Below are 22,719 nucleotides of genomic sequence, written 5' to 3' on the forward strand. Positions count from 1 at the left end.
TGCTTGTAAATATTTAATTAGGATAGAAGTTAGAATCGAATCCATGTAACAAAGTAGCGAGCTGAAGCATATAGGTCGTGGAACATTATCGGGCAATACATCGTACAGTGAGTAGCTACACTTTGAGCATGCAAAGAAGATGTGGTCCAAGTTGCCCTCATCAAGCCCACAATCACACAATGAGTTCGCACGAACACCTATCATAGCCAGAAATAACGGAGTACATACTTTGCCCAAACGTAAACGACAGATGGTGGATATTACCCATTTCGGAGACGTACGGAATCGATAGAACCACGGTTTTCGAGATATACGAGGTTGTATACAGCCATAATGTCTACCTGTCACTAATCTCGAGGTATCCCATTGTTCCTGCCATGTATTAAATAGATCCGACAGTGAACCACTCAGAAGGTCTGTACTGTAAATATCCTCTGATTTCCTGATCCTTTGATCCTGATTTTATTTACACCATTACATCAACTGTTTTATTATGGTTTTGGTTTTATAATTTATTGCCTTTGCCTGTCAATGTCAAGCAAATTGACGTGGAGCGTTCAGATATTACCCCAAGAATCAAAACGTTTTATGAGTTAATGATTTCTGCATTATTTTATTATGACACCAATAAGAATTTTTAATACACTTTATGTCTTTAGCATTTTCACGCGTCAAGATTTGTAAAGGCATGCTAATGTGTTCGAATATTGAAGCGATTACAAATATTATATGATGAGATATCCGAATACTTCCACGAGCTGTCAATTTATTCAATGTGTTCATTGTTTGATGTTTCTATTTATTTCCCATTCCCATATATTTACCAAGATTAGTGTTAGGGATTAACAATTATTTACTTGAAAATGCCCCCCGCAATCACTGAAGATATTCGTCAAAGAATAGTGACAATGCATCAACAGGGTCATAGTATTCGAGCAATATCGAGAGCTCTCGTCTTGACGGTGAGCCTACGTTTACAAAGTATTAAATTTAATAAAATAAAAAAAATTAAAATGGACCACTATTTTTTTTTTCAGCGAAACACAGTCGCGCTGTGGGTAAAGCGATATGCGAAAGAGGGAAATATTTGTGATCATCGGAAGAACAATCATCGGCCTTCAGCCTTAAACGAAGTTCAGCGAAAAGAAATCCTCACAGACTTCGAAACTAATGGATCTGTACCTACTCGACGATACGCGGAACGGTTTGATGTCAATCCCAGAACGATCAGAAGGCATCTTCATTCCATGAAAGTTAAGAGAGTAGATACAGATGAACAGAAAACTGTACCTGAAGATCTTACACACCATGATTTAAATGATTACACATTAAATTTAGTTACTGATGAGAAGATCCAGTCAATAGATGATGGTTTGTTACATTTACAATGTGAAAAAACACAGTACAAAGTGGATAATGTCATATCAAAAGATAAAAGCCCTGAAAGGTGTCAGAAAGCTAGATCTAATTCAGAGTCATGCGAATGCCATGAACTATATCAGGGTCATACCACAGAATGAGTAATAGAATAAAGGAGGTTCTTTTGGTGATGATAAACTTAACCACAGAATAAATAATAGTACTACCTTCTGTATGGTAACTTCCTACAAAACTGATGTTTGACAGTGATTCAGGGACAAATCATGTTCTCTTTCTAATATGTGGCACTATCCCTTTCGGTTATTTAGGGTTGTCAAAATTAAAGTTATTTTCTTATCTGTTGTTCACGCAAAAGGACATAAAGTTGTGCCAACCCTAATTATTATTATTTTTTTTTTTATACTACGTCGGTGGCAAACAAGCATACGGCCTGCCTGATGGTAAGCAGTCTCCGTAGCCTATGTACACCTGCAACTCCAGAGGAGTTACATGCGCGCTCAGCATTGCTTGGAGCAATGCTGAGCTGAACTCCAAGAATGTGAATGCTGCAGTTTCCCCCACTGACTCAACTGAAATATTGTTAATTTTGGATGCATTGTGCAAGTCCTGATAATATATGCCATTGTAGTTTGGTTGTTCAGGAAATCAAGCCCCCCTAAAGCATTTCCATTCATGAAACATTTTGATTTAGGCTCAATGGAGTCACCTCTCCTGTTTCCCAATTTATTGTTCACTACCTATACCTTATGGTTGCCAAACTTGGGGACTTACAAAAAAGCAGCACCAAAAACTTAATGTGTGTCAAAACCATATGGAAAGAAGCATACTTAATATAAAACTTAGACAGAGTCAAATTGTCCATAATTAAGGAAAAATCAAAAACAAAAACAATAACTAAAATAATAAAACAACAGAAGTGGCGCTGGACAGGCCACATGATGAGAGAAAACATAGATAAGTGGACAAAGGACCTTGTAGAGTGGTGCCCTAGATATAATAAAAGAAAGAGTGGTCCACAAAAGTTTAGATGGTCGGATGATTTGAGTAGAATAGGAGGAGGTAAATGGATGCAAACAGCAAAGGAAAGAAATGGAGGAGGCCTACGTCAAAGGACGAGTTGAGGTCAATGTTGTGAAACAAAATTAATTACATTAATTGTGATAACTGAAGACTTCAATAATAAAGGCTATTTACATTACATTACATTACATTACCTATACCTAATAGTGTGGGCTTCCAGCACAGCAATTCAGGCCATGTTTAGTGTAGCAATACAATGTAAAATATTATGCCACATTTTATATGTATATTGTTGTTGTTGTCCTAAGGCACCCCAGACGTGCAAAAGGCCTTCACAAGCTCGCGCCACGCCTTTCTATCTTCAGCTCGCCTTCTGGCCTCGCTCCAGCTCAACCTGACCGCCGCTCGTAGCTCTCTTAGGACAGACCATTGCCAGGGTTGATCCAAAAGAGGTGTTGATGTATTGTTTAGTATGACTAAGGGTTGTTTCCAAGCATAAAGTCCCACTTTTTCACTTATGATAAGGACGCTTTGAAAGGAAAGACCACTACTGAAAACACCTAAACACCAACAACGTAAAATAGTAGGATTAATCACAGGACATAACACACTAAACAAACACCTACACAATGTGGGTAAAACAGACAGCCCCATGTGCAGAGCGTGCATGGAAGAGGAAACAACGAAACGCATTCTCCTAGACTGCAAACAGGTAGAAGTATACAGGAGGAAATACCTAGGGACTCCGTGCACACTAAGAGAGGCAGTTAGCAACCTGATAACTTTGCTAGGCTTCGTGGAGGAGCTGGGGTGGTTAGAGTAGCGCTACCTCGTTTCACGCAAAGTAGGCACAATGGTTGTCGATTTGTAGAAAATGCCCAGAAGCACTAGCAACGCTTTGAAAGGTTATTTGTACAAAGATACAAGTAAATCTCTTCCTTATGGTAAGCGACAAAGTGGGACCTTTAACTAGACCTCGACACAAATATTCACCTTCTTATGTATGGCTAAGGGCTGAAATAAAATGAAATGCACTTGGAAGGGGAAAACTGCGACTATGTATCACATTAAAACACTATTTACAAAAATTACAGTCTTTATTTATAAATTCACAATTGTTAGTATCATATACCTAGTACAGTACATATACATTTTATTATAGCTAACAATAAGTACATTAGTTGTATATGTATAGTTTTTTTTACAATGAAAGAGTCTTAAAATATCTAACCTAAACATAGTAACAAGTTTGTAAATCTTGATCATGGCTATTAATTGCAATCATAGATGATAGGATCAACTCTATACTTATTACCTTTGATTGCAATGGTTTAAAAATTTAACCTTTTACCCGATAGTGAAACCTGGGCTATTGTCTCTATCACTGTTTCATATTAGCGTGTTGGAGACAGATAGGGTTTTTATTTTGTTTATCTTCGAACAAACGTCATCTTGGCTAATCTCCTCTTAAAAAATAAAGAGCTTTTCAGTCTGTCTTTGATAATCTTTATTTTTTTGATGATCCTAATGGCTCAGTTTCATTGGTCGATAAGGCCCGCGTGCGGGGTGGGGGATAATTCCATAATGGCTCGGTTTCATTGGTCGATATAAAGCGTGCGGGGTCTCCCCGCAGGCGGTATATCAACTTGTGAAACTCATAAGTCGATAATTCGATATACAGCATGCGGGTGACTCCCCGCAGGCGGTAAGGTGGTATAACGACTAGTGAAACTCATAATGGCTATGTTTTGAAAACACCCCGCATACGTGCCCTATCGACCAATGAAAACAGTTCCCCGAGTGGGCCCTATGGCATGCTTTATGGAAATCTCCCGCACCCCGCACGCGGGCCCTATCGACCAATGAAACTGGGCCAGTAAGGTGGTATAGCGATAAAGGAGTTTGACGAAGGACGCATCATCCCACGCAAAAGATGTCGCGGGAAGAAGCTAGTCCAAAAATAAAGATTAACATATGCCATGATGGTGATTTCTATCATGGTTGACCCTTAACCTTTTGAACGCCAAGAGCCACTAAAGTGGTCGTGTGCTGTCGTGCCTACCTCGCCAACGACCACTAAAGGGGTCATGGCAGACGCTGTCAAAGCAATTTTATTGTTGACAGATAAGTTTTGAATTCGTTTCTCACTAGTTGACATGTACGTGTATGCCACATTTTGATGCGAGAGAAAGCGCTCAAAAGGTTAAAGTTTATTGACCCCTGGTGGGGTGGGTACTTAAAATCTATTGCCTTTGATAGGCCGCGGGCCAGGAGCATATATCGTCAGTCATCACCTCCCAGCTGAGACTTTGTCAGATGATAGCTTTAGATGCTATTTTAAATTAAAAGAACCGTCAGCCGGTTATGCGCTGGATAGACCGTCAGCTAATCACATGAACATGTAAAAAATACGCGCTTTACTACTAAATTCCACAAATTATGTGTAAGCGTAATCCGTTAATTAAGAACGCCTGATGGAATGCTACATGCAAAGTTTCATCATTTAACATTTTTTGTTCTCATCATAAAAAGGTAAAGCGCTTATTTTTGACATGTTGATGCGACCAGCTGACGTTCTTTCCACCACGATACATCCGGCTGACGATTTTTTTAACTCACAATAGCATCAAAACTATCATCTGCCCAAGTATAAAACGGGAGGGGATGATTTTTATTTTTTTAACCTGTGGCTGCCATTCTTCAACCCACCAACGAAGCAACAGCTGACGTCTACGAATATACGACTTATCGCCCGGGAAGCGATTGGTCATGGAAATCTGTTCCTGGCTCGCGGTCAATGAAATCAGGTTATCTTTCACTAATAAATAATATATCTGCTATAATAACTGCTGATCGTACAGCACGGATATCTTCAGTCCGTGTTCGGGCCAGGCGAGAGTGAGAGGCAACGATGGCGCCGGCGGCGCGTCGTCTTCGTCCGACTCCGAGTCGTCGGCGAGCCGCGACAGCGGGGCTACTGAGGCAGATACGAGTTTCGCGAGCTCTGTTGGCAGCAGAATCTAAAAAACGAATTAGTTGAGTACATTTAACCTTTTATTAACGAGTAATAACAAAAAAAAATGTATCTGGAGTTCTGGCGCCAAGTCGAGCAAAAGAGCGGCACGGCCGTACCATCCTTTCCTCGAAGCAGTTCAGGCCATTTTCGAACACCCTATAACTTCGTTGTGGATAAAACTAGAAGCCTGAATTTTCAGTAACCAAGCAGGCATTGTATAAACAGTATATTTCAAAGGGTCTAGCAGGCTAAGCAAACTAGAGGTGCCCCCAACGACGGATTTGGTCATTTTTTCAGGTGGTGTACTGGCAAGTCCTAAGAACACTCTATGCTTAATATCAGTCCTGGATCTTCTTTTGTTTTCGAGTTATTCAGGATAATGTAAAATAATCAGCGTATCATTGAAAGTGGCATATTTTGTAAACTGTTCAAGTTAGATTAACGAAACAAAATTATATTTGACAACAATAAAATAGGCTACAAAATACACATTTTAACCCACGTCATGTACTTATACTTCATTGTGTAAAAAAAAAACATTTTATTTTTCTTCAGATTTATTTTTTTACTTTTCGCGGAGGTACACCTCCAGAAAAAATATGCATGGATGGCCACTAGTACCCGCTACATACAAATATAAAAATATTTGCGTAAATCTTCGTGCGTCATGTCAAAAAAAAATCGAATAAGTAGTTAGGAGCATATGTAAACAAAGTACTACTGCAGGGTGTAGATACTAGATAAGTTAGTATGTAGGTGTGTAACCTTTTCTTATAAACCTATTTATAATGCATCGACGATGACATGTCAACGTTGATAACATTTGACACATATTCTAGCTGCATATGTTTTATTTGCATTTTGTGTTAGAAAATGGATAACACTAAGTGTAACTCTTGTGAAATAACATTAAAAAATTTTGCTCACCTCTAGTTCGCTTAGCCTGCTAGACCCTTTCGTTTAATTTGAACCGGTAGTTTAAGAATTATATTTACCAACTTAAACAGAAGGTCCCTTAAGTAGGGACTGAATAAATTAACCAACTTGGTATTACATGGATCCCACAACTTTTTACGGCTGCGAGACTTGTTTTTTGTTCAAGTTATGTTTTTGATGGCAAATAATTTCTTTTTGTAGAGAGCTTTTTCTATTCCGGTACCTTCTACTTCTTGAATTCCATTTATTATACATATGCAGGTACACCACAGATTTAGGATTAACTTAGATACCGCCAGTACGAGACTTGCGAGAGTTTTTAAGTAGTACAGTGCACCACTTCGCGCTCAGTGGTGCTCATGACATCCCAACTGTCAGACGTTTATTGCCACGCATCAAAATGCCTCATTGTAGCATAATTAACTGTGCGAATACGACGAGAGTGGTTAGTCGTGTGAAAGGTGACATTTCTTTTCATAAGTAATTTTGGTATTAAATATCGCCTTATTTAATTTAAAATCATTTATTTTCAATTTGTAATGATGTCGAGACGTTTCGACCAAGATAGTCAAAAAATAGTGTCTTTACGAAGTACGCCATCCATTACGGCTTATATTTGATGCATCACTAAAGGCATTTTAATTGTAGGTCGCAATGGACAGCAAACAAACGATACTTTCGTACATCGTTTAGTTGCATGGTAGGAGGGATTTTCTCATATTCTGTCGATTTTAAGCCACTAGTGTTGTACATTGCGATCTTTCATGCAGTATCGCTGTGCAATTCGATTTATAATCGATTTTTGTGACGGTTTCGTGTTATGAAGTTTAAGCTAAGTTTAAAGTGAGAGATTATATAATATTGTTATTCTTCATATTATATTATATTTCTCCAATCTGGAGCACCGACTGTACTGAAACCGCTTCGCATTTTTTGTCCATAAACTCGATTTATATTCGATAAAAGAATCGATATAAAATCAATTATAAAAACGTCGACTTATTTATTACCTACGCCTTTGAATCGGATCACCGTGGCGATAGCGTTGCACATCACCAAATCGCTTGCGTGACGTCATAGTAGGCATTAAAAAATTGACACGCTCGGTCCCCATACAATTGAGCATGTTTGCGGCGTCTAGGTGGTCTGTGAGGTACACTGATTCATTCACTGCAAATGTAACTTTGTAATCTTATACATATATAAGGAATTACAAATTATTTATGCAGTTGGTGTATCTAGAAAACGGAAACGAAATTCCAAAATATTTGAGTTTATCTTTGATTTATAAACTAAACAGTAATTGTATTCTAAATTTGAAGCTTCTATGTCTGCTAGAAGTGCCTTAGAGTTTTGTTGATCGGTCAGTCAGTGAGTGACAAAATTAAGAAACTTTGACTAGTTATAATTCTTAAACTACTGGTTTAAATTGAATGAAATTTGAAATATACTATGTTTATACGATGCCTGCTTGCTTACTAACAATTCAAGTTTACCCTCCCTTCGAGTATTTGAGCTTTGTCCTAGAAACGGACTTCGATGGTAATTTTATTTGAAAAATCGGACCCCTGAAACTAATTGGCGACCCCTGATGTAGGTGTTGGTTAGGTATACCTGCAGCCAGTCGCCCTTGGAGCCGTAGGGCTTGTTGTTGCTGACGAGTGCGCCGGTGACGCGCGGCGACAGCACGGTGACTGCGCGTGCGCCGTCGCGCCATGTAAAATGGCGGTCGTGGAGGACGCGGCCGCTGTAATTATATAAAAAAAAAAAAAATTGAATTGGCAACTATGAAAGGTTTTGATAGATGGCGTTAGGTTTAGCTGTTAGCTTAAGGGGCTCCACACGGTTTTCATCGATTTTTGGAGAGTTTTGAGTCGTTACTACTTTATTTGCACTACAGATAGAATTATAAGACAAACGGCTATTGGTTCTTTAATCTTTTATCTCCATTTTTGTCTGCCGGATTTTGAAAGAAATTAATACTTATTTTTTTATGATTTTTATAAAAATAGTCTAAACAAACACTATTTTCGTAACTAGATTGCTATGAAGGATCGTACATATATGAGATCTACATATTTGGGTTCGTCTTTGACGTGTCTAAAAATTTGCCAGAGAGTTTAATTTTAAATTAATTAACAAAAAAGTTATGGCCAGAAAACCAGTTTTTTGGCCTAAAATTCTTCAACTTTGATGCCAAATATCTCGAAGATAATGAACTTTGAAGTAAAGATGGGATACTGTATTGCTTACAGCCATTGAAACTAAAACATTAGAAAACTAAGTCAGATCGAAGGTCATTGGCGTTAGGGACCCCCTTAACAGCCTTGACGCGACTTGAATATAAATTTATTTTGACACTTGGAGAGACTTTAATTTATTTAACTTGATTGCAGCAATTCAAGTATAACGTACAATCGGCGGACTTAATGCCTTGAAGCATTCTCTACCAGTCAACCACTGGGCCAAACAGAAATTTGCTAAGGTGGAGGTGTAAAGTATCTAAAAAGTTTAATGTATCTTCTATAGCTGTTGGAAGAGCATGTGTACAGAGATGAACCAAATGGACGTTTTGGAAACTTACTCTATGGCGAGCGGCAGAAGGCTAGCCGCTTCGGGGTTCATGATGAGATGCACTCCCTCCAGGAACTCCACGCGGTCCTCGCCGCGCCACGACCCCTGACACAACACAGGTTCCATTAGACACCTAACACTGGACACTTATTTGAAATTGAAATCGTTTATTTCAGACGTTACATGCATAATTTGTTAAAACCATATTTATTTTATTTGCTTCTATCAAAGATACATAGATTGGGTAAGATATGTAAAATCTAAGACAATTACTTGTTTCGAATTTGACAAGTAAAAGAGATGGCGCTGTACAGCTCCATACATTTTGCGGTAACTCCGATTGTCAAAAGTTGACGGTATTTTTTTACATTTTCCTTCATGGAGTTATAATTTTAACTAACTAACTGCTTTGGCTCAGCGATCCAAAACGAATCTTGGCCTCCGAAACGAGAGAACGCCACCTGTCCCGATCCAGCGCGGTTTCCTGCCATGAATTTGGCATTCAGCCGACGCAGGTCCGCCTCCACGACATCACACCGGCGGTACCTGGGGCGCCCGATCGGTCGACGGCCGGTTGGTCGCCCCAAGTACGCTTCCTTGACTACGCGATCCTCCCCCATTCTGAGTAGGTGACCGAGCCAGCGAAGTCTGTGGGATTTAGTTACGCCTATGATATTGGGCTCAGCCACCAACTCTTCGATCTCGGCATTTTTCCGGATCCTCCAGGAGCCGTCGTCACTTCGGACAGGTCCCAGGATCTTCCTGAGCTCTTTTCTTTCCGCTATCAGGAGCTGACTTTCCTCTTTTTGAGTTAGTGTCCAGGCCTCACAGCCGTACATGAGAATAGGCCGAATGACGGTTTTATAGATTATTAGTTTTGTACTCTTACTGAGAAGCCTGGACACCAACACTTTATGGAGGGCTGCACTACATCGGAGTGCGTTTTGAATACGCAGTGCAATCTCCTCCTCCCGGGTGTTTGTATCGGTGACTGTACATCCGAGGTAGCGGAACTTGTCAACACCCTGATAGACGGAACCCTCCACATGAAGGCTGTCACGGCGAACTCGCGTGTTTTTGTACCGTTTCATGTGAAGGTATACGGTTTTTGCTTGATTGATCCTGAGACCGAGTTATAATTTTACTCATCCCAATTTTTCTTCTTCGTGAATGTCCCATTTACTATTGTTAAAGTAAACGACTATAATTTGTTCCATATTTTCGGGCGTTAAGCGTCTAAAATTAAGGGAGTAAAATTATAAAATTGTCTTGTCTTAAAAACGAAGAAGAGTACATTGAGTTATTATTAAATTATTTTTTTACTCTTAATCAAAACATATTTTTACAAGAAAACCCTTGAGTGATCACTAGTATATAGAACTAGCATCGATAGTCGAGTTTATCGATACAGGAACTCCCTACTTGTCAAAAAATTTTGCCCCACGGATTCCTATGTCTGGTTATCACCAAACTTTATCAAAGAAAAATTATATAATTTTTATGTAACATTGACAATATCATAAAAATGTAATCACAGCCTAATTGTGTGTCCCACTGCTGGGCAAGGCCTCCCCTCCCGCTTTCGGCTTTTTTTTAATGAACATAAAATATTTATGAAATGATTTAACCCCTTTTTGCGTGTGTTTCTTATCTTCTTCTTTCCACCCTGTTACCCCCTGCTGGGGTGTAGGGCTCTAACCATTTTCTTCCACTGACTCCGGTCCTGGGCAGCTTGGGTAACCTCTCCCATCCCCAATACACCCAACACTTGCTCCACGGAACGGCACCAAATAAATTTAGGGTGATCATGTTTCCGTTTTCCGGGCATCTTCCAGGACGGCCACTTTTGGGTGTTCATTATACTTGAAGTTATTTATAATAGCGACATTGTACAAATTTTGAATTATATTAGAATTTTATTACTCTATTAGTAAGATAAAGATAGTTTATTATTCAAGTAGACATATTACAATGCGCTTATGAACGTCAAATAAAGCTACACCGGCTCTAACCCTACACCTCTGACCCGAGAAGATTTAAATCCCCCTTCAATTGGAGGAGGGTATCCCAATATGGACCGGCAAGAAACTCGGCGGGACACATCTTTTCAAAACATTACATCTTATAATTAACATGCATTAAATAAGAAAAATAAAATACAATTTAGATTACTATAGAAATTATGCAATTACATACAGTAGCTACTTTTCTTTATAGAAAATTGATAAAAAATTAATTTACCTGCATGAGTTCCGGTATCTCGGGCAGCGCCTTCTCGATGCTCGACATCTCGAAACTGTCCGTCGACATGTGTCCCGATACTGCAGCAAAAAGGGTTTTTTTATTTATTTATTTTATTTTTATTTTATTGATAAAAATGTTTACATGACATTACAGTTGAACCAATGCGTCACGAAACTTAAACTAACTAATAATTATAAGTATTAACAATTATAAAACAATAATGGCACATTAACAAATTAAATTGGGACAGTTGAGCACCTAGCATCCATCGCCTCACAGAATCTCAAGCATTCTCTATACACTGCCGCCCATCGCCAAGCAAATAGATCGCATTCAGGCGTCGATGCCAGGAGCGCATTGAGCAGTGAGAGGGCGCGGGGCAGCGGCCAGCTCCTGCGCGGTACGCTGCGCGCCGGCGGCACGGCCAACAGGTCGCGTTGTCGTGGTCTGAGGGCCATTCTCGGGACGTCCGGAACAAACAGGCGCACGAGACCAGAAACAACTTCGGGACAGTCTGACTCCCCACGCAAGGCTCGGCATGCCATGACAAGGAGTTGGTAATTCCGCCTGACCTCCAAGGAATTGTACCCGAGGGAGCCGAGAAGATACTTTGTCGGGTACAGGTACGGATAGAATCCGAATATTCTTTTATAAAGGAACCTTAAAAACGCTTTCTGGACCTTCTCAAGCAGTAAAGCATACGTCGACTCGTAGGGGTTCCAAATGATCGACGAAGTCTCCAGTTTATATATTAAATAAAATCTTTTTAATAGTGATGTTTTTATTAGTGTAAACTTTATCTTTTACGAGCGGTCTGGCCGAGGATCAAATGTCTATATAGGACTCATGGCATTTAAGCAATACAAAGGTCAGAAATGAGAGTTAAAGTCTGACGCTCGCACTCGACCATTGAAACGCCTCTAACAAAATGATAATGTACTGTGAGGTCACATTACGTTAGTCTGTCCTAAATGTATGGAAGATCAAGAAAATTGCCATTTTGACCCTGAAATATTGTGTTTATGTATATAGTTGTGTTACAATTTATTTTTCAATATCGTTTAAGAAATCGAATGGTATAATTTTCTTTTTTAAATTTGAAAGTTGAAAAAAAAAAATTGAGCCTTTGAAGCAATGTGTAATAGTCTCAATATGTCTTTTTAAATTCTACTTTTTTATAATGAATGGCCCATTCTCTATCCATTTAGCTAAATTTTGTTATAATATTCAACATGTGTCAAGTACCCAATTGTCCCGGGTTAAAATCCTGGTAAGGGTATTTATTTGCACGGAACAAAAAACACAATTTATTTGTGTGATGAACACCGATATTTGTTCCTGAGTCATGGGTGTTTTCTATTTATATAAGTATTGCCCCCAAATATTTATTTTCCTACTCCTCTACTGTTATCTGTCATTTATGCATTCATTAACACGAATATAAGAACATACATAAAAGGTTTCGAGAAAAGTCTATATTGTCTATTCCTTGTGCCCTTGTGCTTTTAATCGCTATAACGTTACTGCGATTAATGGCCACCAACCTAACAAAACCAAAACGAATACAGTTTTAAACTAAGTGCATTGCTGCCAACTTACAAAATATTCATTTGGTTGCATAGTAAAAATAATTACTTCATAAGTCAGAAACACGCATGTGACACCCCTAATATAGCAACACCCATAGACTACGAAGACCGCTTAGCGTTGCTTGTTAGTCTCCGCAGGCTACGGTGGCCAAAATTAAGAAAAAAACTGTCCAAAAATTTCATTTAGCAAGTAGCAAGTACCAGGGCCTCATGAGTTACGAGGAGGTGTCGCCGACCGGCCGGCCGCGGCCCGGGGCGGGCCGGGCGCGGAACAAGATATGCTCGCGCGTCTTGGCTATATACTTTTGCTTTGTTTACCTAAATTAAGATTTATTTTTGTTGACTCGTAGGAAAAATATTGTATGCAACGTTGTATAAGTAGGTCAAAAAATGCTCGTGGTGTATTCCTTTACAATGTTCGCCTACGCCTTCGGCTCCGGCTCACATTGTAACTCACGCCACTCGCCTTTTTTGACCCTTCTTATACAACTGTTGCATAAAATACTATAGTATACATTTCATTTTGACACTTGGAGACTTTACACCTCCAAATTTTATTAGTATTAGTACTCTGACATTGGGGACCTTTTACATCTCCAGATATAATGTGTTTTTAACCATAGAGACTATACATCTCTATTGTATTGTAGTAATTATTTATTTTAAGATTATTATAATGTAATGTTTACCCAGGTATTGGCTGTTGTATTTATAAATGTTGTTATATATTTTCATATCACTATATGATATTACTGTAAATGTTGTACTGACTTGTAAAAGAGCCCTTGAGGCCTACTTGCAGAATACATTTTTGAATTTTGAAGGTATATAAGACGTACCTTCAGTGGGTCGGTCTGACATGGAGCTGAGGCCTCTTTTGAGTGTGTCTTTGATTTGTTGCTCCACGCGAGGGGACAGAGAGCCCGTTTCTTGCTCTTTGCTCTGAAAAAATAAATATTATATCAGTTGGAATAACTGTTGTAAAGTAAGTAGTTTTTATCTGTAAAAATATGACACCAGTAGGTAGAATATAAGAGAATTTGAAATAGAAGAAATAAAGGTTATGGCGCCATCGCACGAAACGATGCCGCTATACCTTTGGCCTTTGATCTATTAGATGGCGCCACTTTTTGATATTTAACAAATTGATCACATATCGGTGTAGGAAATCAAAAGTTTTAATTATGTGCCGAAAGATAGAAGCAAATTTACGTCGCTACAAAGTTTTCTTTGACAATACATCTCTATTTCAAATCCACTTTGGTGTAATGTAAATATTAATGCTAAAAAAGTCTATTCATTCAAAGGATTGAATCCGTAATGCTTGATCCGGCAGAAAACGAAAGTTATAGTCGTTATTTGTCCAAAGAACCAGTGTAAGTGCGCTCTCCGATAACGCGCCTTTGTTACGTATCTCGAGGAAACATTTTAGACTTTAAGAGGAATTTCCTCCCGCGAACGCTTCGGCTGTGGAATGAGCTTCCTGCCGAGGTTATCCCGAGGGGCTACAGTATGGGGTTCTTCAAAAAAGGAGTGTACAGGTTTTTAAAGGGTCGGCAACGCGCATGTAATGCCTCTGGTGTGGCAGGCGTCCATAGGCTACGGTGACTGCTTACCATCAGGCGGGCCGTATGCTTAAAAAAAAAAAAAAACCAAAAAAAAAAACAAAAAAAAAACAAAAAAAAAAAAAAAAGGCACTAGCCAGCTGCTGCCCTAACTATATCTTATAAGGAACAAACATACCGGAGTCCAGGGCAGCGCCGCGACCCTCGCCGACACCCCCGCCAGGTGCGCCGCGCCCCCCCCCCCCCCCCCCCCCCCGGCCCCGCGCGCCGCGCGCACGCTCCGCGCCGACGCGCGCCGGGACACGTGCGTCACCAGCCAGCTGCCGCCACAACTAAATACAAATATTAAATGAAAGGCAAGGATCGAAATATATAATCAATATAATTAACTCGAACCAACAAAAGTACAATTCATGTCAATAATTTATCAAGACAACATTCTCGCTCGAAGTCAAGTACAAAAGTGAGGCGCGCCGCAACTCGGTGGCGTGAGAACCCGTCGGCCCCACTCTGCTCGCTCGGATGTGACGTCAGCCGGCGTCACCAAGTGCTGCCATCTCGCGGCGACAACACAAACATGTTTATTTTATTTATTTATTTAGATATGAAACAAACGGTCATACAAAAAAATATTGTTACAGTTTCTCTTTTTTTTTTTATACTACGTCGATGGCAAACAAGCATACGGCCCGCCTGATGGTAAGCAGCCTCCGTAGCCTATGTACGCCTGCAGCTCCAGAGGAGTTACATGCGCGTTGCCGACCCTAAACCCATCCCCCCTCGTTGAGCTCTGACAACCTTACTCACCGGCAGGAACACAACACTATGAGTAGGGTCTAGTGTTATTTGGCTGCTGTTTTCTGTAAGGTGGAGGTACTTCTCCAGTTGGGCTCTGCTCTAGATCTGGAATGACATCCACTGGCTGTGCCCTACCACACAAAGCGGGATGACATTTACAATGCCCATACCTCTCTTTTGGACGTGGTTTAAAGACGTACCCGGGTCCAAAATTTTTTTCTTCTCTTAATCTAGACCTATAGTGTACAAGCGCCGATGGCCGCGCGGGGGAAACGGAGTGCGGGACGCGGCGACAACAGCGCGGCGATCGGCAACGGCCAAGCAGTCGGCGAGTCACCTCTGGAGCGAGCGCACGCAGCTCAGAGTCAATTTTCTATAATATCGTATTTAATTGAACTTCGTAATAAATTTGTCAAATTATTGCTAGAGTTCTTATTGTCCGCCTGGACAATAGTGGCGACCGTGACAGGAGGTTTCCATTTTTGTTAAACATATCTTTATATAGAAGCACGAAATGTACCTAAATATGTAAGCTAAATAGTAAGAGGTTGCGCAGAATTTGAGAAACATGAAATATAACATGTTTAACTATACAATAACCCCAAAATACTCCCAATGGTTAATTTTAAATAAATAAATATTATAGGAACATTCTTACACAAATTGACTAAGTCCCATGGTAAACCAAGAACGTTTGTGTTGTGGGTACTCAGACAACGATATATATTGCTGTATTTAATCATGTTTTCGTTGTGCACAATAAAGAATATTATTATTATTATTTGTATGACTTTCCCATCACGGAACAATGGTGTTGCGGACCTTTGGGAGGCGTGCGCGGAGCCGAAGCCAACACGTAGAGTCCCTTTTGACACTTTAATGAAATGTAAGGGGTACACCGAGCGGATGTTGCCCTTGCCCGTGTCATGGGACGCACGCAGAGGCAGAACCCGTCAGGGTGTAAGGACTATTTGCGAGTTGATGACTCTAACATGAACTGGGCTATTGAGTGAAAGCGATGGACTAAATACTGGGCTATGGGATAAAAAACCGGACGCCTGCCTAATAAAACGGTATTCAATTTTATTTCCGGCAGACGGTGACTCGCCCTCACAAGATGGGCCCGATCTAGGATGGACTTTTATTGTTGAATAAATGAAATGAAATGAAAAATCACGATTGTAGTATAAAATATTATTTTCAGCTCACCAACTGGTAAAAGCCCTCTTTACTGTTCAAAAACTAATGAGAAAGTTGCATTTTATCCACATGTGGGGCAAAGTAATTAGAAGCAGATTTTGAGTTGTTTCCTTATGTTAGCTAGTAGAATAGACTTTTAAATGATGATTTTAAATGAAAAAAAAAATAATTGCGTCCATTTGGTTTGATGTTTTTGGTATTTCCTAGTTAGTATTTTCCTCGCGTTGGTGTGGTGGTTGGCAACGCATAAGTGGCTCCTCCGATGTTGCTTATGTCCATGGGCGGCGATGACTGCTTCCCATCAGGCGGCTCGGCTGCTCGTTTGCGGCCTATTACATAAAAAAAAAAAAACAAACCTGGGGTCCTCTTGCAGCAGTTTGAGCACCTCGAAGCCGGAGCTCCGCTGTGCCGCGCGCAGCTCGCGCCCCGTGCAGCCTACCAGCTGAACAATAAAAATAAACACATCGATGAAAATAGACACTGTCGAGTGTGAATATTTTCTGATTTTCTCGATTTGGACATGATATTTATTATTGTTTGCGCAAAAAAAAAATTGGCAAACACTTGATTGCAAACCGAATTCAAATCTTGTAAGTTAAATTTGATCCACTTCCCGGTTTCCGATTGAGCTGACAATTTGCATACATATGTAAGTCGGGTGACAATGCAATATTATGGTACCATCGAGCTGATCTGATGATGGAGACAAGAGGTGGCCATAGGAACTCTGTGATAAAACAACGCAACCTAATTGTGTTTGGGGTTTTTAGAATTTGCTCGATGAGTATTAGCTTGTACCAAAAATGATTTTTTTTCCAAAAACTTATTTCTTCGAGAAAATTGACTTCAAATATCCATTATGTATTTTTTTACCTGTAAAAAGTTGACTCGTCCGTGAGGCGTGTCAGTAGGGCGAAGTCGGGCGTCATCGGCGACCAATAGATGGCGCACGCGCGACGTGCTCGCGTCCAGCGGCGCGTGCCATGACACGTGGTCGCCGGCTACGAACTTGTTCCCTGCAAACGTATTATGATATTTGTTAGACCCCTGTTTAACTAAAGTTATGCAATTTTGTTTATGTACCAAAATAATATTGTTTAGACTTTTTATTTGTTTTATTTTAAACTTCTTCTTCAATAAAAGTTAAAATAATATAGGTTAAAATAGAATAGGGCACCTGGGACTCAGGAAGTTAATCAAAGGCTCAACTACTTTTCCTAGTAATTGTAATTTGTAGTTACAACTACATTTTGTAATCATAATCGTTAATCTGTAATCCAATTACTTTTTGCCCAACACTGGGACGCAGGACATGTGATTAATTAGAGTTAGACTACTGAATAAAGAATATTTCGATTTTGACTATAACTAAGCCTAACTTTAATGTTCTAAGCCGATCAACGTCTTTAGATAAGCGCGCTAGCAGAACTTAAGTATTCTTGTATATGTAAAAAATGGTTTAACGTCTGGAGTTCCAGTAGGGGGGGGGGGGGTCTAAAACTGTCAGCTCTATAAACTGCAGGTTTAAAAAATTTAATTGAATTATGATTGTTACTTCGGATGCAATATAACGTCAGTGGGAGTCAAGGGGTTAAGTGTAAACATACCAGTTCTCACAATGTATCTAGCGAGCGCCCGTAGCAGTGCCGCAGGCCACTGCGGTGTTCCATCAGACCAGGCCAGTAGGCTAGGTGGAAGGTCAGCTCTAGACTGAAGGCTGTTAGACAAACCTGTGCTGAAGATCTATCTAGCCAGCGCCTGCAGAAACGCTGCTGGCCACAGCGGTGTTCGACCAGGCCAGGTAGAAGGTCAGCTCTAGACTGAAGACTGTTAGACAAACCTGTGCTGAAGATGTATCTAGCCAGCGCCCGCTACAGTACCGCAGGCCACAGCGGTGTTCCACCAGGCCAGGTGGAAGGTCAGCTCTATACTGAAGTCTGTTAAACAAACCTGTGCTGAAGATGTATCTAGCCAGCGCCTGCAGCAGCGCAGCTGGCCACAGCGGTGGACCACCAGCGGCCGGCAAGGCAAGACGGAAGGTCAGCTCCAGTCCGTAGCCGGACGGCTGTGAGCGATCTGACCCGGGGACAGGGTGGACACGTCCGTCTCCGTGCAGATCTGAGAGGCCAAAGCTGGAAATAGTGTAAATAGTTACTTATCAATATTTAAAAAAACCGATCAAGTGAGAGTTCGTTTTACGCTCGCATCTATACCTACCTATGTGTACTTATAAAGGCGAAAGACTTTTGATCAGAAGTACAGTCAAAAGATTTAATTTGATGTGACCCATTTCATACCTCAAGCGACTTTCATGTTGTTTGTCACTGTGACCAGGTACGAAATAGGTCACAAATAAAATCTTTTGACTGTACCTATACTAAGTATAATTGTGTAAAGCGCCATCTATCGGCAAATTGTCTAACTAATTTGCGCGGTGTACTCATAATGCAGTTGGTTTTTCGAGGATAATTCTTTATCATGTGAACAGATTTCAAAAATTGCTCTTTTATTTGAAAATCTCATAGAAATGTCAAATGTAATTATTTAATTAACACACGTAAAGTTGGTTAAATTGCAAACTGAATTCGGAAATGAGTTTTGTTAATTAAAAATAATAGGGATGATATTTCTGTTTTCACATTTTCCTTTATACCTAAATAGACCTTAATTTGACATTTAACAATTAGAATTTTGACATTCATCGATGAGTATGTATTTATATTTGTAAATAGTTAACATTTATTATTTTGATGGTGACTATTACTTTGAATCGCATGAGCTACACCGCCACTCGCGTTAAATATTTGCCTCATAATATGACCAAAAGTGGAGCACTTTATTATCTGTATGCAATACCTGTTTGTAACACTACCTGCTTTTCGACAAATAAATGCATTGAATTTAAAAAAAAAACAGCTTAAGTTTGATGTTTCATTAAATTTGCTTTTTTCTTAATTCAATTTCAATTTTTTCAATTTCATTTATTGAGAGACCAACTGAGATCAATTATTGTTAGTAAAAAAATTATATCTTAAAATATATGGTTTGTACTATACACAATAACGGGAATGTCAATAAATTAATGATGAATAAGAATAAATAAATTAATTGAAATTGAAAAGAAGTGAAACTAAATCAAACAAAATACAATAAAAACAAAATTCGATCAAATAAAAATAAATGCAAATAATAAATTGTTAATAAATTGGCGCCAAGCCAAAAGTTGTCGCGGAACTGAATTCTTAACAACTCCACTAAGAGAGGTGAGTACGTATTTTAAATTATAATCATATATTTACTTGGTGTAAATTAGAATGAGTTTTGTTAATTGCATTTACCATGAGATTCATAGGAGCCACTTAAGCGTTGACGACCCTTGAGAACCCTAGATAACTTCTCATAGTCTAAATTAGCCCTAATATATTGAATTATGGAATCAAGTACTTTTTTTTAATACTACGTCAGTGGCAGCAGTCTCCGTAGCCTATGTACGCATGCAACTCCAGAGGAGTTACATGCGCGTTGCCGACCCTAAACCGCCCCCCTTCGTTGAGCTCTGGCAACCTTACTCACCGGCAGGAACACAACACTATGAGTAGGGTCTAGTATTATTTGGATTATTATTTGCGGTTTTATGTAAGGTAGTCCCACAGTAAGCTCAATAAGACTTGTGTTGAGGGTACTTAGACAACGATATATATAATATATAAATATTAATAAATACTTAAATACATAGAAAACACCCATGACTCAGGAACAAATATCCATGCTCGTCACACGAATAAATGCCCTTACCAGGATTTGAACCTGGGACCATCAGCTTCGTAGGCAGGGTCACTAACCACTAGGCCAAACCGGTCGTCAATCGAATTATTTTGTGCAATAAAGTTTAAATAAATAAATAGTATTAATAGTATATGCTATTAGTAAGTAAATATTCTTTATTGCACCAACAATTATACATTTTACATGCATGTAAAACTACAAATAAATTTTAAATAAAAATAGAACCAGGTAACAACAGGCGGTCTTAATGTGCCAGATTAAATGAATTTTTACTTTTTTTCGTAAATCCTAGTTTTTGCAGTGTTCCTTGTTACTTTTTGACATTTATTAATAAGAATATATGGAAGGTAGAGGCAAGGAACAGAATCTCCATAGGCAGAACTGTTGCAAAAGTGTCCAGCAGTCAGCTATAAATAATAGTTCCAAATCTCTCCAGAGTAAGCATTGTTGATGGAGTGAAGTGCGCTGTCTATGATTAGATTTTTTCCTTAAGTAGTCTAGGTATTTTATCGCCACCTATTTATGGTTTTTTATCGGACACTTTTTGTTAGATGGAGATTCTATTCCTTAACTCTAACCTCCCATATAAGATATGTGATGATGTCGTATTTGGTCGTAAAAAAGGCGTTTTGCAGTAAGTAACAATATAAAAATGTTTCATTTTAAATTAGTATTACTTTGAAACTAGGCAAATTCCAGGTTAAATATAAACTTATATATGACATTTTAGTAAACATGATTACACTGTTGAACAAATCGTTTAGGTTCATGTGTATTGCATTATACCTGACATAGTGCCAATGTGGTGGCACTTGCTCCTCAGGTACGCCAGGGTGCCAGTACATGCTGATGTAGTCCAACGGGTCCTCACCACCTAGCCTGCACCAAATTTAGCACATATATAAAAATATTGATTGTTGTGAGGAGCAATATCAACAAACAACAACGGTTGATAATGGAAACAGGTATTAATAATTTTGTTATTTATTTTATTATTTCCACCACCATTGGTGCCTTCCATTGAGCAAGAGTTGAGTGAATTGGGGATGGGGTGGGAGGAGGTTACCCAAGCTGCCCAGGACCGGAGTCAGTGGAAGAAAATGGTTCAAGCCGTAAACAGAATGTAAATAAGAAAAGAAGATTCTACCATTTTCTTCATAAGGGTAATAACAATACCTCGTTTTTTAGCATTTTGAAAAAGAGTAAACAATCTTGATATCCCTTTATTGAAAAACACTTTTGTAAAATAAGTTACAGCAAATATGTAACAATTATATAGCAGGGATACATATTTACATTCTTTTTACTATTATACTATAGTAGTTACTATTTTTTTAAATATAAAAAAAGTCATGACTTTTTACAATTTATCTAACACTAAAAAATGAGGTATAACCATGCCTTAAACATACTAACACATTGTGTAACAACTTTTGTTTTTCATGACTGTATGCACGTTAGGGATGTATGAACATGTATCGAGTAAATCAGTAAACAATATAGGTTAGTTAGTGGATTGCATATTTTACTAGTCATTTTATACAAATATATGATGAATACTAAAGGAGACCCAAAAGATAGGTTGACTATATAATAAAACAAAAAACCATTACATGAGACCAATTTTTCTCATAGCTCGCACAAAGGACAACTACTAGACTACCTGAAGCAGCAAGGTGGAAATCACTTACAAATATATTAAAAAACATAAAGGTGATACATTATGGGCCGGTACTGTAGATTTTTAGTGTTTGCTAAGAGATACAAATAGTATAACTCACCAATATTTTAAGCGTGTGGTGACCTGTAGTGGATTAGGCTGGTCAGGGTACAGGTCCGAGCATGCATCACATAGTGCTTTAAGTCCGGCTGGGACCAGTCTATCTGTAACAGTAAATAAACATCATATTACTAAAATCATTGCTTTTATTTCATAATTGACAGTCATAGGTTGATATATGCTGCTAAGTAAAATGCAGGTATTAAGTATTTTGAATAGTACACTAGCCCTGCCTGTCAAGTATAAAAGTATCTGAAAATCTAAGCCTAGAAAGAAAAATCATCATGGTAATTTAAGTAATTGAGAATTGTACCTTCTCTTATAAGCCCTTTGTCATAAAAAAGGACGGTTCATTTATCACACTATAAATTAATACTAATACTGCCAATAAACCCACCAGCTTGAGCAGCAGCCTGTTCAGCCTCCTGGCTGTAGGAGGACTCGCCCGTGCTCCGACCCTGCGCTTGCGCAAGGAAGCTCAGCGCGCTGCTCCGCACCACCCCGTCCCCCGGCGGGCCCGGCCCGCTGGCAGCCATTGCCGAATATACCGAATTACTTAATTACAAACCAATATTAACACGTAAGTAACGATAAAATGTGTAACTGCGAGTTTGTCGTCGACAAAAGAAACAAAAGCGATGAAATGTCATGTCAAATCGCCAGTGTACGTTCGGAAATGATAATGTTTACAACATTAGTAGTTTGAATTAAATTGAAGTGGAGATGAAAATTGAGTAGGAAAAATATGAATATGAAATTTTAGTAAGATATTTGAAATATATTGATTTACTTACCAATTTATTTAAATTGGAGTCAAAATCATAAGTATGT

The 22,719-nt window shown here is 39.0% G+C and overlaps 2 protein-coding genes across 2 annotated transcripts; one reads left to right on the forward strand and one right to left on the reverse strand.

Moving 5' to 3' along the window:
* Positions 1–715: 715 nt before the first annotated feature.
* LOC133531761 (uncharacterized) lies at positions 716–1,687 on the forward strand. Its single transcript, XM_061870151.1, has 2 exons — positions 716–962; positions 1,038–1,687. The coding sequence occupies exons 1-2, from the start codon at positions 864–866 to the stop codon at positions 1,518–1,520; spliced, it is 582 nt and encodes a 193-aa protein (XP_061726135.1). The 5' UTR covers positions 716–863; the 3' UTR covers positions 1,521–1,687.
* A 1,791-nt stretch (positions 1,688–3,478) lies between these two features.
* On the reverse strand, positions 3,479–22,562 carry LOC133531758 (suppressor of fused homolog). Its single transcript, XM_061870145.1, has 12 exons — positions 22,286–22,562; positions 21,890–21,992; positions 20,895–20,987; positions 18,273–18,454; positions 17,196–17,338; positions 16,679–16,764; positions 14,503–14,656; positions 13,599–13,701; positions 11,168–11,247; positions 8,937–9,031; positions 7,967–8,099; positions 3,479–5,420 (listed from the first exon to the last, which is right to left on the reverse strand). The coding sequence occupies exons 1-12, from the start codon at positions 22,422–22,424 to the stop codon at positions 5,238–5,240; spliced, it is 1,494 nt and encodes a 497-aa protein (XP_061726129.1). The 5' UTR covers positions 22,425–22,562; the 3' UTR covers positions 3,479–5,237.
* Between the last annotated feature and the right edge of the window lie 157 nt (positions 22,563–22,719).

The sequence above is a fragment of the Cydia pomonella genome, chromosome 25 (genome assembly GCF_033807575.1).
Source record: "Cydia pomonella isolate Wapato2018A chromosome 25, ilCydPomo1, whole genome shotgun sequence".
NCBI classification, from domain to species: domain Eukaryota; kingdom Metazoa; phylum Arthropoda; class Insecta; order Lepidoptera; family Tortricidae; genus Cydia; species Cydia pomonella.